Genomic DNA, 16,203 nt, shown 5'->3' on the forward strand with positions numbered 1-16,203 from the left:
ATATCATCATATATTTGTTGTCAATCTGAATTTTCAGCAAAAGACGGTATGTCTAACACTTATACCACTATGTACGACTTATTATTTATTAGTCAATATTTATATTGTGATCATGCCCAAATATCCCAGTCAGGATTGGGGCCCACTTTTTCTTTATTGGTACAGTGCCTGCCACAAGAGACGTCCCTGTGCTGAAGGCCTCACAATCTCAGGACACAGACAAAAGGCAAGGGATGGGGATACAACAGACATGCAAATGAATATGGTAAAGAATCGGCATTGCTTAATTAGTTACATGGATTGCAGTTGTTTATTTGCGTTTTAATTGGGGATACAGCTAGGGAGGAAGAGAGTAGGAAAAGGAAAGAAGGGGAAGAAAAACAGCTGCAGTTTGTCATATGTGTAGCTATGCTCATCAGCCTAGGATTTGTAGGATTTGCAGAGTCGATTCTTAAGGAGGGAGCTGAAGGAGGATAAAGAAGTGGCTGTTCAGTTTTTAATCACAAAGTTTTTCCAAGGCAGACAGCATCAGACAGCACATTGGTGTGTGAGAAGCTGACTGGTGGTAGCCAAGGCAGGAAATGCCAGCAGAGTGAAGGTGAGGGTTGTCGTCATTTTAAGTTGCTAGATCACCTTGGCAGCAGGAAGCTAAATTATAAAGGGACTTGAATGTAAAGACTTGATTGATTGGAAATTACACCATTTTTTCCAGGCATGCGGTGTGCCAATCCTTGCTCTTGGCTCCAAAAATTCAGCTATTGTGGAACAGAGTTTTCTATTTGATGCCGAGGAAAAGATAGAATGTGCACATCTGAGATTCAGAACAGTGAAGGTAAATCTTCCTTCCCCGCTCATTTTCCACATCCTTAAGATCTTCTGCACTAATCGGTTTGGATAGAGTTCCTCCTGACTAACAGATGAAGACTGCATAACTAAGTCCTTTGATTATATTATTCTCTCTCCCTTTATGGGTTTGTCTGCAGTGGAGCTGTAAGGTGCAAATGATGATGGGGTAGCCACTCTGAGTACAATTCCATCTGAGATTTCAGGTATGTACTTAGGCAGCTAGTGCCTCCCACCGCTCACACCAACAAGGGTAAACTTCTGTTTTTAGCACACTCAGTCCAATTAAGCTAGCATGAGTATATCTACTCCAACAGGAAATTATACCTTCCAGCTCCACACCCTAAATGGAAGTGAGCATGGGCTGATTATGAAGGGGGTATTATCCCAGTCTCTTCTTAGACAAGGACAATACCTTATTTTTTGCAATACGTGGCAGGGATTTTTAACCTTTTGGAAATGCAGGAGAGTATGACAACTGAATAATAAAGGTGCAGGGAATACTCTATGGAATACTGTCTCTTGTAGCATCCAGGATCCACTTATCCATTTACTCTAGGCCCATGCAATGAAGAAATCTTTAAATCTTCTGCCTATGATGGCATTCTGTGCACGGCTCTGTGCCTCTATTCGACATTGGTGAGGCCTCATCTGGAGTACTGTGTCCAGTTTTGGGCCCCACACTACAAGAAGCTTGTGGAAAAATTGGAAAGAGTCCAGCGGAGGGCAACAAAAATGATTAGGGGATTGGAACACATGACTTATGAGGAGAGGCTGAGGGAACTGGGATTGTTTAGTCTGTGGAAGAGAAGACTGAGGGGGGATTTGATAGCTGCTTTCAACTACCTGAAAGGGGGTTCCAAAGAGGATGGATCTAGACTGTTCTCAGTGGTAGCAGATGACAGAACAAGGAGTAATGGTCTCAAGTTGCAGTGGGGAAGGTTTAGGTTGGATATTTGGAAAAACTTTTTCACTAGGAGGGTGGTGAAACACTGGAATCCGTTACCTAGAGAGGTGGTGGAATCTCCTTCTGTCATAAATATAAAGGGAAGGGTAAACCCCTTTCAAATCCCTCCTGGCCAGAGGAAAAATACTCTCACCTGTAAAGGGTTAAGAAGCTAAAGGTAACCTCGCTGGCACCTGACCAAAATGACCAATGAGGAGACAAGATACTTTCAAAAGCTGGGAGGAGGGAGAGAAACAAAGGGTCTGCGTCTGTCTGTTTGCTGCTTTTGCCGGGGACAGAACAGGAATGGAGTCTTAGAACTTTTAGTAAGTAATCTAGCTAGGTATGTGTTAGATTATGATTTCTTTAAATGGCTGAGAAAAGAACTGTGCTGAATAGAATGACTATTCCTGTCTGTGTGTCTTTTTTGAAACTTAAGGTTTTGCCTAGAGGGATTCTCCATGTTTTGAATCTAATTACCCTGTAAGATATCTACCATCCTGATTTTACAGAGGTGATTCCTTTACTTCTATTAAAAGTCTTCTTGTAAGAAAACTGAATGCTTTTTCATTGTTCTAAGATCCAAGGGTTTGGGTCTGTGGTCACCTATGCAAATTGGTGACGATTTTTACCAAACCTTCCCCAGGAAATGGGGTGCAAGGGTTGGGAGGATTTTGGGGGGAAAGACGTGTCCAAACTACGTTTCCCAGTAAACCCAGTTAAAAGTTTGGTGGTGGCAGTGGAAATCCAGGGGCAAAGGATAAAATTAATTTGTACCTTGGGAAAGTTTTAATCTAAGCTGGTAAAAGTAAGCTTAGGAGGTTTTCATGCAGGTCCCTACATCTGTACCCTATAGTTCAGAGTGGGGAAGGAATCTTGACACCTTCCTTAGATATTTTTAAGGTCAGGGCTTACAAAGCCCTGGCTGGGATGATTTAGTTGGGGATTGGTCCTGCTTTGAGCAGGGGGTTGGACTGGATGACCTCCTGAGGTCCCTTCCAATCCTGATATTCTATGATCTTCATGGTGATTATTTGAAGTTTGAGGGGTTCATCCCTGGTAAAGCATCACAGGAAGAGTCATTTTCTTCTAACACTGAACAGGGATTTTTTTTAGAATAAGGTAAAGAGTGGTTTCAGAATAGCAGCGGTGTTCGTCTGTATTCGCAAAAAGAAAAGGGAGTACTTGTGGCACCTTAAAGACTAACAAATTTATTTGAGCATAAGCTTTTGTGAGCTACAGCTCACTTCATCGGATGCATTCGGTGGTAAAAGAGTGTGATCCCTAAAGCTACTCTCTCACTGCTCCACTGTAGGCTGTTTAGAATTTTTCCCAGGCATCTAATTGCCTGGATTCCTGTTTAGTTTTAGGGAAAAGATGTTCACATAAACTCATTAATCTGCCCAAGACAATTTCACCTGGAGCGCAGCACAGGGCCCACAGGTGGTTGGCAACTGATGTGGTGTTACAGAGGCAGCAGCAAGCCACAATAAAAATATTAATGGAAGGCAAATTTCAAAGCCACATACAAATATTTATGCAGCAACTGAATTTTTAAATCACGTGTGAGAATTTGTGCCATAAGCGTTTGTGTGCTTATCCAACTGAAACAATACCACAGGCCTTCTCTGACCAATTGCAACTGAGTAATCCACCTCAAATAGTGAATATGCACAGGTAACCAATTGAGAAATATTTTATCTTTATGAACTGTGAAAACAAAATTGTTGAATACTTTTGAACGACAAATATATTTGAGGCAATCACGATCTTCTGATGGATATTCAGCAATACAGAGAGACGAAATCTGTCAGACCCAATAACTATCCTGCAAATTATTTGCACAACTATAGTGGCCCATTGGAAATGTCTGCTTACCCCTCTTTCTATACATAATGGCTGAGACCCACCACTATGAAATATGAATGAAAAGATATCAAGACATTTTTGCATGTTTACAACCATTTAGCTAGAAGTCTGAAAGTAAACTGTATTACTCAAACAACAAGATATTCTGCTATCGTGAAGTGTAGTTATTTGTTATTGTAGGGTTTTGTAATTAGGGGGCTGCTGATCTACAGGCTGGGCTTTTGGCCCTAATATTTTTTCCTTGAGAAATTAATTGATTGAAGCCATCAACAAGAGATGGGCCCAAAGTGAATCTTAATCTCAGCCTTCCCAAGCACTGATGTTTGAGGACGTTTACATTTGGATCTGATTACAGATCTGAATTTCCTGGCTATGACCCATGTCTAATAAAACACCTACAGATACGAATAAAACATTATATAGGCTTTGCAAACAGATGTAAGCAACCCTCTACAAGGTACAATGGGTCAGTTTTGACACCTTCCAGCCTTAACAGTGTACTTTTATGTAACCGCTCATAAACTCCACCTGTACTAGCATCTGATATGCTCATCAAACAAAGTTATTTTTGTACTAAAACTGTCCTTCAGAAATTACATGTATTCATCAGGAACAACAGTATATGAGAAGTGTCTATGTGTTGGCGGTGGGGTGGGGGGGAACCAAAAGGAGGCTATAAGCATGTTCTCAGTGAAAGAAATATTAATAAAATAATATTTTTAAGCTTCTCTCCAGGGTTGTGACCATACCTAGTTAGAAGTACAGCTACATCATGATGTATTGGGTTGACATCATTTTTGGGATTGATGCTTTTCTGCCATTTGCAGAAGCTGGCTAATGTCTTATCTGCGTGATGAACTATTTTCAAGCCTTGCTAAAGGAAAAAAAAGAAGAAAATATTATTACAAAGACTGCATTGTATTGCTAGAGCACAGCAGCAACATTAATTATCAGGCTCACTAAAGTCATTGCCCAAAGCTAGAAACATTAGGAGCAATGACAGTTATTTGCCTAATATCCCAAGTATTAAGTTAAAACTGTGTCATTTTTGCAGCTAGTGTAACTAGAGAAAAAGTATATCAAAAGAGGAAATTAGCATTTTTGGGAAGAAGCCTTCATAAAATGAAACTAACAACTGCATTTTTCGAACAACAATATTTTATTTTACTCTTGGAAACTAGTATTCTTCCTGACACAAAGATTAAGATTAATTTGCAAGTAATTTGGAGAAAGCTACCTTCCATCATGTTTATCACCTTTAATGCAACATGAACAATCTCATGATGAGGTAACATTTTATGCTTTCATGGATACATTTCCTTCACTTCGTTTTTTTAAAAGCTGAAAAAAATGTACAACAGTCGTCTTATGATCAGAGAGAACAAACACAAGTTGAAGAAAAAACATACTTTGCAGTGCAAAATAAGCTCTAGCAAAAACATATTTCCCTCTTCCTTGGTTTTGCCACAGAGCCCTGGTCTACACGATGGTGTTAAGTCGAATTTAGCTGCATTAGGTCGATTTAAAAATGACTGCATCCACACAACCAACCCCGTTCCGTGGACCTAAAGGGCTCTTAAACTCAACTTCTGTACTCCTCTCCGACGAGGGGAGTAGCGCTAAAATCGACCTTGCTGGGTCGAATTTGGGGTAGTGCAGACAGGTTTGCATCAAGGAGAAACACACATAACTGTCACACCGTAGCCTGGCCAGTCATGAAACTGGTTTTCAAAGCCTCTCGGATGCACAGCGCGCCTTGCTGTGCTCTTCTAATCGCCTTATTGTCTGGCTGCTCAAAATCGAATATCAGGCAATTTGCCTCAAGTTCCCACCCCACCATAAACGTCTCCCCCTTACTCTCACAGATATTATGGAGCACACAGCAATAACAATGGGAATGTTTGTTGCACGGAGGTCTGGTCAACAGCGCCAGCGAGCTTTTAAACGTTCAAAGGCACATTCTACCACCATTCTGCACTTGCTCAGCCTATAGTTGAACTGCTCCTTACTACTGTCCAGGCTTCATGAGCCATGGGAGCAAGAGGTAGGCATGACCATGCGGTGCTGCCGGCTGGGAGAGCAGCCTGAGGCAGAAGCCTCCAGCTCGCAGGAGAGCAGAGTTGCGGTGGAGGCGGTGGAGACGTGCACCATGCCTTGGAGGTTGCTAGGAGCTGGGCAGGGAAGACGTTCCCAGAACCCCTGGCCAAGCTACATGTCCGATGAGGACGGCTACCAGTCCTACTGCACTGTGTGCTGCAGAGTTGCAGGACAGCAGAGTTGCAGCGGAAGCGGAGGAGCCGTACACCATGGACGAGGATGGCTAGCAGTCCTACTGCTCCGTCTGCTGTGAAGGCACCCAGGAGCTGCTGCTGTGTAGCAGTGCCAGCTGCTGCAGGTGCTTCTGTGTCGAATGCTTGGAGGTCCTGCTGGTAGGGCAAGGTGCCTCGGCCAAGGCAAAAGAGCAAGAGCCCTGGAGCTGTTACATGTGTCAACCACAGAAGTGCTATGGGGTGTTACAGCGCCTACCGGACTGGAATGTACGGCTGCAAGACTTCTTCACCAGTGACAAGGGACAGCAAGATGATGCATCTAAAAAGGCCCGCACATTTCCCAGAGTCACTACCCTTGATAACAGAACGTCAATGATTGCATTAGCTACTTGGATCACAGCAGTCCCCACAGTAGACTTGCCCACAACAGCAGTGGTGACGGTGAGCTGAGCGGGCTCCATGCTTGCCATGGTATGGTGACTGCATGGGGAACCAAGGAAAAAAGGTGCAAAACAATTGTCTGCCGTTGCTTTCATGGAGGGAGGGGCAACTGACAACATGTACCCAAAACCACCCACGACAATGTTTTTGCCCCATCAGGCATTGGGAGCTTAACCCAGAAATCCAGTGGGCAGCGGAGACTGTGGGAACTGTGGGATAGGTACCCACAGTGCACCGCTCTGTAAGTCGATGCTAGCCATGGTAGTGAGGAAGCACTCCACCGACTTAATGCGCTTAGTGTGGACATACGCCATCAACTGTATAAAATAGAATTCTAAAAATTGACTTCTCTAAAATCAACCTAATTTCGTAGTGTAGACATACCCTTACTCTGCCTCACTCCTAGTATATTATTATTTAGGGTAAAGTTTTCCAAAGCACTGAAGTGCCATAAGCATCTACGTTCCTTTTTCAAAGGTGCATTAGGCATTTAGGCCTAAGTCTCATTGAAAGTCAATGAGTACTTAAAAAGAAGAGGAGGACTTGTGGCACCTTAGAGACTAACCAATTTATTTGAGCATAAGCTTTCGTGAGCTACAGCTCACTTCATCGGATGATGATGTAGCTCACGAAAGCTTATGCTCAAATAAATTGGTTAGTCTCTAAGGTGCCAAGTCCTCCTCTTCTTTTTGCGAATACAGACTAACACGGCTGTTACTCTGAAATGAGTACTTAAACTCCCAAGTGTTTAAGTCAGTTTTGAAAATGGGCTTTAGGTGCTTTTGAAAATTTTACCCTTGATAACCTTACCCATCGGGTTAGCTGGATAAATCAGGCTCCTATTTTGAAAATTATTTCACCTGTGCAGGCACTAGCTCTCATGTGGAGACCAATTGACTTCAACAGCCCAGGTCTCCACCTGGTGTAGGATTAGGACCTTTGATCATAAGTCCCTTTGGACAGAGACCTTATTTTAAGGCTATATCCACAGAAAGCCTTGCACAATTATGGTGCTATGAAAATAACCATTAAAGTTACAATAATCGGCATTCATTTAGGGGTGGTTACAGCATTTATGAGACATGGAACATGCAATCACCTCCATGTGGTTAGTTCACAACAATGAACATTTTATCAGCCACTGTTTCTCTGAGTTTTGAAAAGGAGCTTATGGGGAAAATAACCTGTCTTGCAGGCATACAATAGTAGATCGGTTTCTTCAGAAAGCTCCACAGGCAGCTGCACTTGCTTTATGAATATGCTATGCGATCAGACGAGGGATGGTTCATTTGAGCATCCTGTACATTTGAATCTCTGCTCCGCAGCAAGCCTCCTCAATCTTTGAAAGTCCTCTTCTGGTGCTGAAGAGTTTTCCCCTCACACACAATTATCCTAATGTTTGAACATTTTAACTAAATTTCCTTTTGGAAGTTTATGCAGAAACACCTGCAGTTATGACCTAACCAATGTGCCATTTAGAGCAGCAGTTAGGTTTAAAACAGCTGTGCCAGAGTTAATAGATTAACAGAGGAGTGAAATGAGCAAAACATTTTGAACAAGCAACCCTTCCCCCCGCCCCCCGCCCACACACACACACACACAGTGGATGCACTCATTACTCTCTTTAATGGTAATCTAAATACCCTACCAAAATCTCTCTTCAGTGCACTGTGTGCCCAACTTTCTTCACTGTAATCTTGGGGGAAACAAAATCTCACCTCTTCCTCTTCAAGAAGAATAAGGCGGACGAGCACGATGTGGATTGCATTGCCAATGCTTGGATCATGGAACAATCCTGTGACCTGTGTCAGAGCCAGGAGGTAAGAAATTAATTGATTCCTCTACAGCAAGACAGAACTTTAGAGAGGAAATATACAGGTTATTTCAAGCAGAGTGCCCTCTCTGTTTTTTTTCCCCTCCTACATGTTATTGATAGAAGGTTCACTTTGCATTCTGAAATGCAATAACTGTGATGAACTACTTCAGCAATTAACAGAAGTTAAGATGTTATGCAGCAAAATTTACAATCCATTAAAAAATTACTTTAAGTTAATTTTTTCTCATTTAGGGTCCAATCCACTATTGTGTAGTCGTTTACATCAGTGCAAGACAGGTGTAAAACACTGCCAGTGCACAATAGTAGCATTTTACATCCACTTTGTATTGGTGGGAATGACTACCAAAGGTTCAGGGCAACAGCGAATGAGGTATTAATTGTTGGGTTCTGTAGAAACTCCATTAGGATTCGGCTGGCCAAAGGAAAAAGAGGAAGTCAATACTAGGCAAATAGAAGCGAGGTGAAAAATATATACAGTAGTATCATCAGCGTAGAAGTGGAAGCTAAGGGTTTGTCTTCACTACTGGCTAAATCGGCACTGCTGCGATTGATGCAGTGGGCATTGATTTAGTGGGTCTAGTGAAGACAGTATAAGTTGATGGCAGAGCGCTCTCCCATCGACTTCAGTACTCCACCTTCCCAAAAGGAGGAAGCTATGTCGACAGGAAAGCAGATTAGACACTGCTGTAAGTCGATCTAATGCTGCTTTGACTTAAGTTACGTAACTTAACTAAAAAAGAAAAAGGAGTACTTGTGGCACCTTAGAGACTAACAACTTTATTTTGTTGTGGCACCGTAGAGACAAACAAAATAAATTTGTTGAGTACGTGTGGCACCGTAGAGACTAACAAATTTATTTTGTTTGTCTCTACGGTGCCACAACAAAATGAAGTTGTTAGTCTCTAAGGTGCCACAAGTACTCCTTTTTCTTTTTGTGGATACAGACTAACACGGCTGCTACTCTGTAACTTAACTAGCGTAACTTAGATTGCTTAACCTCATTAGTGTAGAGCAGACTTGAGACTAAAGATAAAATGACAGAGGGAGCAGTTAGACTAAAAAATAGCAAAGGGCCCAGCATTGAACTCCAAGTCCTCATGCCCCAAATGGTGGTGTCAGTATGTGTATGATTAGACAGGCTGCTTCTCAAGAGCATTAAAAGGAAAAGGAAGAGATGGGGGGAGGGGGCAGTAGGAACAGAGCTGACACTTAAGCCTGGTCTATACTTAAAATTTAGGTTGACCTTGCTAGGTCACTCAGGGATCCTGAGCATCATAGTTAGATTGACCTAAGCCCCAGCATAGATGTGGCTAAATCAATGGAGGAATTCTTCTGTCAACCTAGCTACCACTTGTTGGGGAGATGGATTATCTGCATAGATCGTAAAACCCTTCCATCAGTCTAGGAAGTGTATACACTGCAGTGCTGTAGTATATGTCCTTAGTCACAATAATCTGCCAGAGGAAGTAATTTTCCTCCTCAGCCGGGAAGAGTTGCATCTGTTTGAAAAGAGCTTCACTGTGAGTACAAAAATTGATCAGTTACATTGGGCTCTGTAAACAGTTACTCCAAAACAATACAGTATTGATGGCTACAAAATGAAACAGAATTTCAAGACTTGTGTGAATCCATTGCAGATGTGTCCCATTAGTGCAAATTATATAATCAAAAACCTAGGAGACATCTGAATTGCATTAGCTGAATACCATAGGATGGAAAAAATATATTGTGCTGGCTCTTAATTCTTCAGAAATGTCTCAGCTGAAAGATAATTACACTCCTTAGCAGCTGCCAAAAAAGGCTGTTCCTAGTGGGGGCTGATTAGTCTAACAAAGTCTCAGTCACACAAAGGACTATTGAATTATGATGTACTTATGGGTTTTTTTAAGTGCATGTCAGATTTTTTCTTGGGCTATTAATACAGTACATAAATATTACATTTACAGTACATAAATATTAGTGAAACAAAGGATTTTACATAAGAACGGCCATACTGCGTCAGACCGAAGTCCACCTAGCCCAGTATCCTGTCTTCTGACAGTGGCCAATGCCAAGTGCCCCAGAGGGAACGAACAGAACAGGTAATCATCAAGTGATCCATCCCCTGTTGCCCATTCCTAGCTTCTGACAAACAGAGGCTAGGGACACCATCCCTGTCCATCCTGGCTACTAGCCATTGATGGACCTATCTTCCATGAATTTATCTAGTTCTTTTTTTAATCCTGTTATAGTCTTGGCCTTCACAGCATCCTCTGGCAAGGAGTTCCAAAGGTTGACTATGCATTGTGTGAAAAAACACTTCCTTTTGTTTGTTCTAAACCTGCTGCCTATTAATTTCATTTGGGGATCCCTAGTTATGTTATGAGAAAGAGTAAACAACACTTCCTTATTTACTTTCTCCACACCAGTCATGATTTTATAGACCTCTATCATATCCCCCCCCAAGCCATCTCTTTTCCAAGCTGAAAAGTCCCAGTCTTATTAATATCTCCTCTCATGACAGCCGTACCATACCCCTGATCATTTTTGTTGCCCTTTTCTGAAAGTTTTCCAATATATCTTTTCCAAGATGGGGTGACCACATCTGCACGCACTATTCAAGATGTGGGAGTCTTATGGCTATATATAGACACAATATGATATTTTCTGTCTTATTATCAATCCCTTTCTTAATGATTCCCAACATTCTGTTTGCTTTTTTGACTGCCGCTGCACATTGCGTGGATGTTTTCAGAGAACTATCCATAAGGACTCCAAGATCTCTTTCTTGAATGGTAACAGCCAAATTAGACACCATCATTTTATATGTATAGTTGGGATTATGTTTTCCAGTGTGCATCACTTTGCATTTATCAACACTGAATTTCATCTGCCATTTTGTTGCCCAGTCACCCAGTTTTGAGAGATCCTTTTGTTGCTCTTTGCAGTCTGCCTGGAACTTAACTATCTTGAGCAATTTTGTATCATCTGCAAATTTTGCCACCTCACTGTTTCCCAGACCCTTTCCCAGATCATTTATGAATATACTGAATAGGGCTGGACCCAGTACAGACCCCTGGGGGACACCAGTATTTACCTCTCTCCATTCTGAAAACTGACCATTTACTCCTACCCTTTGTTTCCTATCTGTTAACCCGTTACCATGAGAGCTCTTATCCCATGACAGTTTACTTTGCTTAAGAGCCTTTGGTGAGGGACCTTGTCAAAGGCTTTCTGAAAATCTAAGTACACTATATCCACTGGATCCCTCTTGTCCATATACTTGTTGACCCTCAAAGGATTCTAGTAGATTGATGAGGCATGGTTTCCCTTTACAAAAACCTTGTTGAACATAATTTATTGGGGGAAAAGTCATCTATGTGTCTGGCAATTTTGTTCTTTACTATACTGTAGTTTCAACCGGTTTGCCCGGTACCGAAGTCAGGCTTACCGGCCTGTAATTGCCAGGATGACCTCTGAAGCCCTTTTTAAAAATTGGCGTCACATTAGCTATACTCCAGTCATTTGGTACAGAAGCTGATTTAAATGATAAGTTACAGACTACAGTTAGTAGTTCTGCAATTTCACATTTGAGTTCCTTCAGAACTCTTGGGTGAATACCATTTGGTCCTGGGGAACTTATTACTGTTTAATTTATCAATTTGTTCCAAAACCTCCTCTAATGACACCTCAATCTGGGACAGTTCCTCAGATTGGTCACCTAAAAAGAATGGCTCAGGTTTGGGAATCTCCCTCACATCCTCAGCCGTGAAGACCGATGCAAAGAATTCATTTAGTTTCTCCGCAATTGCCCTTTTAGGCCTTCCTAATTATATTTTTACACTTCATTTGTCAGAGTTTATGCTCCTTTCTATTTTCCTCACAAGGATTTAACTTCCACTTTCTAAAGGATGCCTTTTTTGCCTCTTTTAATTTGTTGTTTAGCCACGGTGGCACTTTTTTGGTTCTCTTACTGTGTCCTATGTACTGACTCCATGGGTGCTCCAAGGTTGGAGCACCCACAGCAAAAAAAATTGTGGGTGTTGAGCACCCACTGGCAGCCCCACTACCAGAACCTCTCCCTCCCCCCCAGCGCCTCCTGCCCATCAGCGGGCCCCACTGATCAGCACCTCCCCCTCCCTCCCAGCACCTGTCGTGGATCAGTTGTTTCGCAGCGTCAGGACAGGAGGTGTGTGGGGGGTGGAACTGGGCAGGAAAGGGGTGGGACGGGAAGAAGCAGGGAGGGGATGGGGCCTGGGCAAAACCAGGGAGAACACCCCCATGCAGTTTAGAAACTTGCACCTATGTATTATGTTTTTTAAATTTGGGGTATACATTTAAGATGAGCCTCTATTAGGGGGTCTTTAAAAAGTTTCCATGCAGCTTGCAGGGATTTCACTTTTGGAGCTGTACCTTTTAATTTCTGTTTAACTAACCTCATTTTGGTGTAGTTCCCCTTTCTGAAATTAAATGTTACAGTGTTGGGCTGCTGTGGTGTTTTCCCCGCCACAGGGATGTTAAATTTAATTATATTATGGTCACTATTACCAAGTGGTGCAGCTAGATTCACCTCTTGGACCAGATCCTGTGCTCCACTCAGGACTAAATCAAGAATTGCCTCTCCTCTTGTGAGTTCCAGGACTAGCTACTCCAAGAAGCAGTCATTTAAGGTGTCAAGAAACTTTATCTCTGCATCCCGTCCTGAGGTGACATGTATCCAGTAAATATGGGGATAGCTGAAATCCTCCATTATTACTGAGTTTATTTTAATAGCCTCTCTAATCTCCCTGAGCATTTTACAGTCACTATCACCATCCTGGTCAGGTGGTCAGCAATATCTCTCTACCGCAATATTCTTATCATTAGAGCATGGAATTACTATCCATAGGGATTCTATGGTACAGTTTGGTTCATTTAATATTTTTATTTCATTTGATTCTACGCTTTCTTTCACATAGTGCCACTCCCCCACCAGCACAACCTGTTCTGTCCTTCCGATTTTGAAGGGGACGAAGGCAAGATTTGATGATTTATTCAAAGTATTATTGTAATTAGAAATCAAAACCTCAGCTCCTTCACCCCAGCTTTGAGAGAATCCAGAATCAAACCCTAGATCCAGATTTTGCAACTGGCTGCTGCTGCTGCTGCTGCTGCTATCTATAATGGACCAAACCAAAATGTTGGATCTAAATAATTCTGAAATCTGGATCTGATCTGACTTTAGAGGCCCAGTCTAGCTTTATCTTCCTCCCAGACTCCTTTTTCTAACAATTACTAAGGTTCCCATCGACACTGATGAAAGTAGGACATGAACATCTGATGACAGAATCGGACACTGGGAAGCATCTTCATTAAGAACCGAAATTAAAATAGAGGTTTCAGACATAGGCCAGGTCTACAATAGAAAATTAGGTCAGTTTAATTACATCGGTCAGGGGTGTGAAAAACCCAAACCCCAGAGCTGCATTATGAAGCCAACCTGAATCCTCATGTAGACAGCACTAGGCAGACAGAAAAATTCTTCTGGTGACTTATCTACCACTTCTTGTGGAGGTGGATTACCTTTGCCAATGGGAGAACCCTTCCAGCGGGTGTAGGTAGTATCTACACCGAATGCTACAGTGGTGCAGCTGTGCCGCTGTAGCATTTTAAATGTAGACAAGCCTTAAGAGAGAACTTGTACCTTGCTTACAAGGAATAGAAGCATAGGTCTTTTGTCACATCTCATCCCTAACTATGGGCTACACCAGTTTCTATATATTGGCTGCCCCACTGTGCAGGAATGATGTGATGGCTTTGGAGCTGTTCTATATTAATTCAGGAACAATAAATGTTCTGTTGGTCTGACTATTGTAAGGGCATACTGTCTACAAGGGGTTAATTCAAGCAAGTGCTGGTTGCACTGTGTAGGAAAGACGACAACAGCTTGAGATAGCTACCATTTAGTTACACTTGGGAGACAATACTAGACATTCACTTTGATAGCCCACTTCTTGTCCCCTACTGAGCTCAATGGACCAGTTTGTCAAGACAGGAGGGGTCCCAGGTTGTAATAGGGTGGCCAAAGAGGAAAAAAAGTGTGAAAAATCAGGATAAAGCCCCGAATGTCAGGACTGTCCCTATAAAATCAGGACATCTGGTCACTCAAGGCTGTAAACACTGGAGAACCAAAATGCCAGGAAAGCAAGACAAATGTCTTCTGAGGGGATAAAAATGGACAGTCTCAAGGGAGGGATTGCTGGGAGTTGCTGATGAGAAGTGGTTCTCATAGATCCTAGAAGTCAGAGGTCTGGAGCAGAGGGACCTCTGCCAAGGGCTGGCAAGCCTCTAGGTAAGCTAGGTATGTATTTAAGAGAGTTTAAAACAATATGAGGCCTTTTTATGATGCTTTGCTGGGTTCCTACTGTTAAAGTTTAAAAAACACTTTGTTTTAAGAAAGCTGCCTGGTCACAGTTGCCCAGAGGGAGACTTGCAGGTGCCAAACCCAGTTGGGCCTGGGACATCCTGGTAGCCACAATGCAATAGCTTGGGGACTGAGTGAATTGTGGGATTCCACCTTCAGAAAGGTAAAGGAGCAAGGCCTAACACCTGAGGGGATGCGCTCAGAGAGAAAGGGGTCCTGTAACTGGCACATAATATGAGTAATTTCTTTGGACTCTGTGAAACACCAGTGATGAACAACCCCAGTTTTCCTTCCTCAAATGCTGTATAATATGCTGTTTACTCCTATGGCTACTACCTAAATATAGGTTTCAGAGTAACAGCCGTGTTAGTCTGTATTCGCAAAAAGAAAAGGAGTACTTGTGGCACCTTAGAGACTAACCAATTTATTTGAGCATGAGCTTTCGTGAGCTACAGCTCACTTCATCGGATGCATACCGTGGAAACTGCAGCAGACTTTATATACACACAGAGAATATGAAACAATACCTCCTCCCACCCCACTGTCCTGCTGGTAAGAGCTTATCTAAAGTGATCATCAAGTTGGGCCATTTCCAGCACAAATCCAGGTTTTCTCACCCTCCACCCCCCCACACACACAAATTCACTCTCCTGCTGGTAATAGCCCATCCAAAGTGACAACTCTCTACACAATGTGCATGATAATCAAGTTGGGCCAACTTGATTATCATGCACATTGTGTAGAGAGTTGTCACTTTGGATGGGCTATTACCAGCAGGAGAGTGAATTTGTGTGTGTGTGTGGGGGGGGTGGGGGGTGGAGGGTGAGAAAACCTGGATTTGTGCTGGAAATGGCCCAACTTGATGATCACTTTAGATAAGCTCTTACCAGCAGGACAGTGGGATGGGAGGAGGTATTGTTTCATATTCTCTGTGTGTATATAAAGTCTGCTGCAGTTTCCACGGTATGCATCCGATGAAGTGAGCTGTAGCTCACGAAAGCTCATGCTCAAATAAATTGGTTAGTCTCTAAAGGTGCCACAAGTACTCCTTTTCTTTTTACCTAAATATAGTTCAGTAGAAAAGGAAAGGATGCAATGAAACTGAAGTCTCATAACTTCATACACATCTATCATTCACATTAATATTATCAGTAAAAACACACCTACAAATGAAACTAAAGGCCAGATTCTATTACCCTCACTCATAATGATTAGCACCTTACTCCTCAAGTTGTCCCACTGAAATGAATGGAACTAACTGTAACAATAGTATGAGTAAGGGTATCTGTCCCTATGCTTGTAAATCTAAAATGAAAGTCAGGAAATGCAAAAAAGTTCTTCTACATAAAGTGCTTCCGCTGACGTGCACGGGCTGAAATTGTGGAAAAGCAGCATCACTTGCCCCACAACCTCAGCCGTGCAGAACACAATGCCATCTACAGCCTCAGAAACAACTCTGACATCATAATCAAAAAGGCTGACAAAGGAGGTGCTGTTGTCATCATGAATAGGTCGGAATATGAACAAGAGGCTCCTCGGCAGCTCTCCAACACAACTTTCTACAAGCCATTACCCTCTGATCCCACTGAGGGTTACCAAAAGAAACTACAGCATT

At 42.4% G+C, this 16,203-nt stretch overlaps 1 protein-coding gene across 1 annotated transcript in view; it reads right to left on the reverse strand.

Moving 5' to 3' along the window:
- Positions 1–16,203, reverse strand: part of ADAMTS12 (ADAM metallopeptidase with thrombospondin type 1 motif 12) — a 322,164-nt gene that overhangs the window by 144,098 nt on the left and 161,863 nt on the right. The window contains exons 5-6 of the mRNA XM_077816238.1: positions 8,088–8,171; positions 4,408–4,532 (exon numbers count right to left, since the gene is read on the reverse strand). Of these exons, the coding sequence (XP_077672364.1) occupies positions 4,408–4,532; positions 8,088–8,171 (209 nt within the window). The remainder of the gene's footprint in view (positions 1–4,407; positions 4,533–8,087; positions 8,172–16,203) is intronic.

This window comes from Eretmochelys imbricata, chromosome 5 (assembly GCF_965152235.1).
Source record: "Eretmochelys imbricata isolate rEreImb1 chromosome 5, rEreImb1.hap1, whole genome shotgun sequence".
In the NCBI taxonomy this organism is placed as follows: domain Eukaryota; kingdom Metazoa; phylum Chordata; order Testudines; family Cheloniidae; genus Eretmochelys; species Eretmochelys imbricata.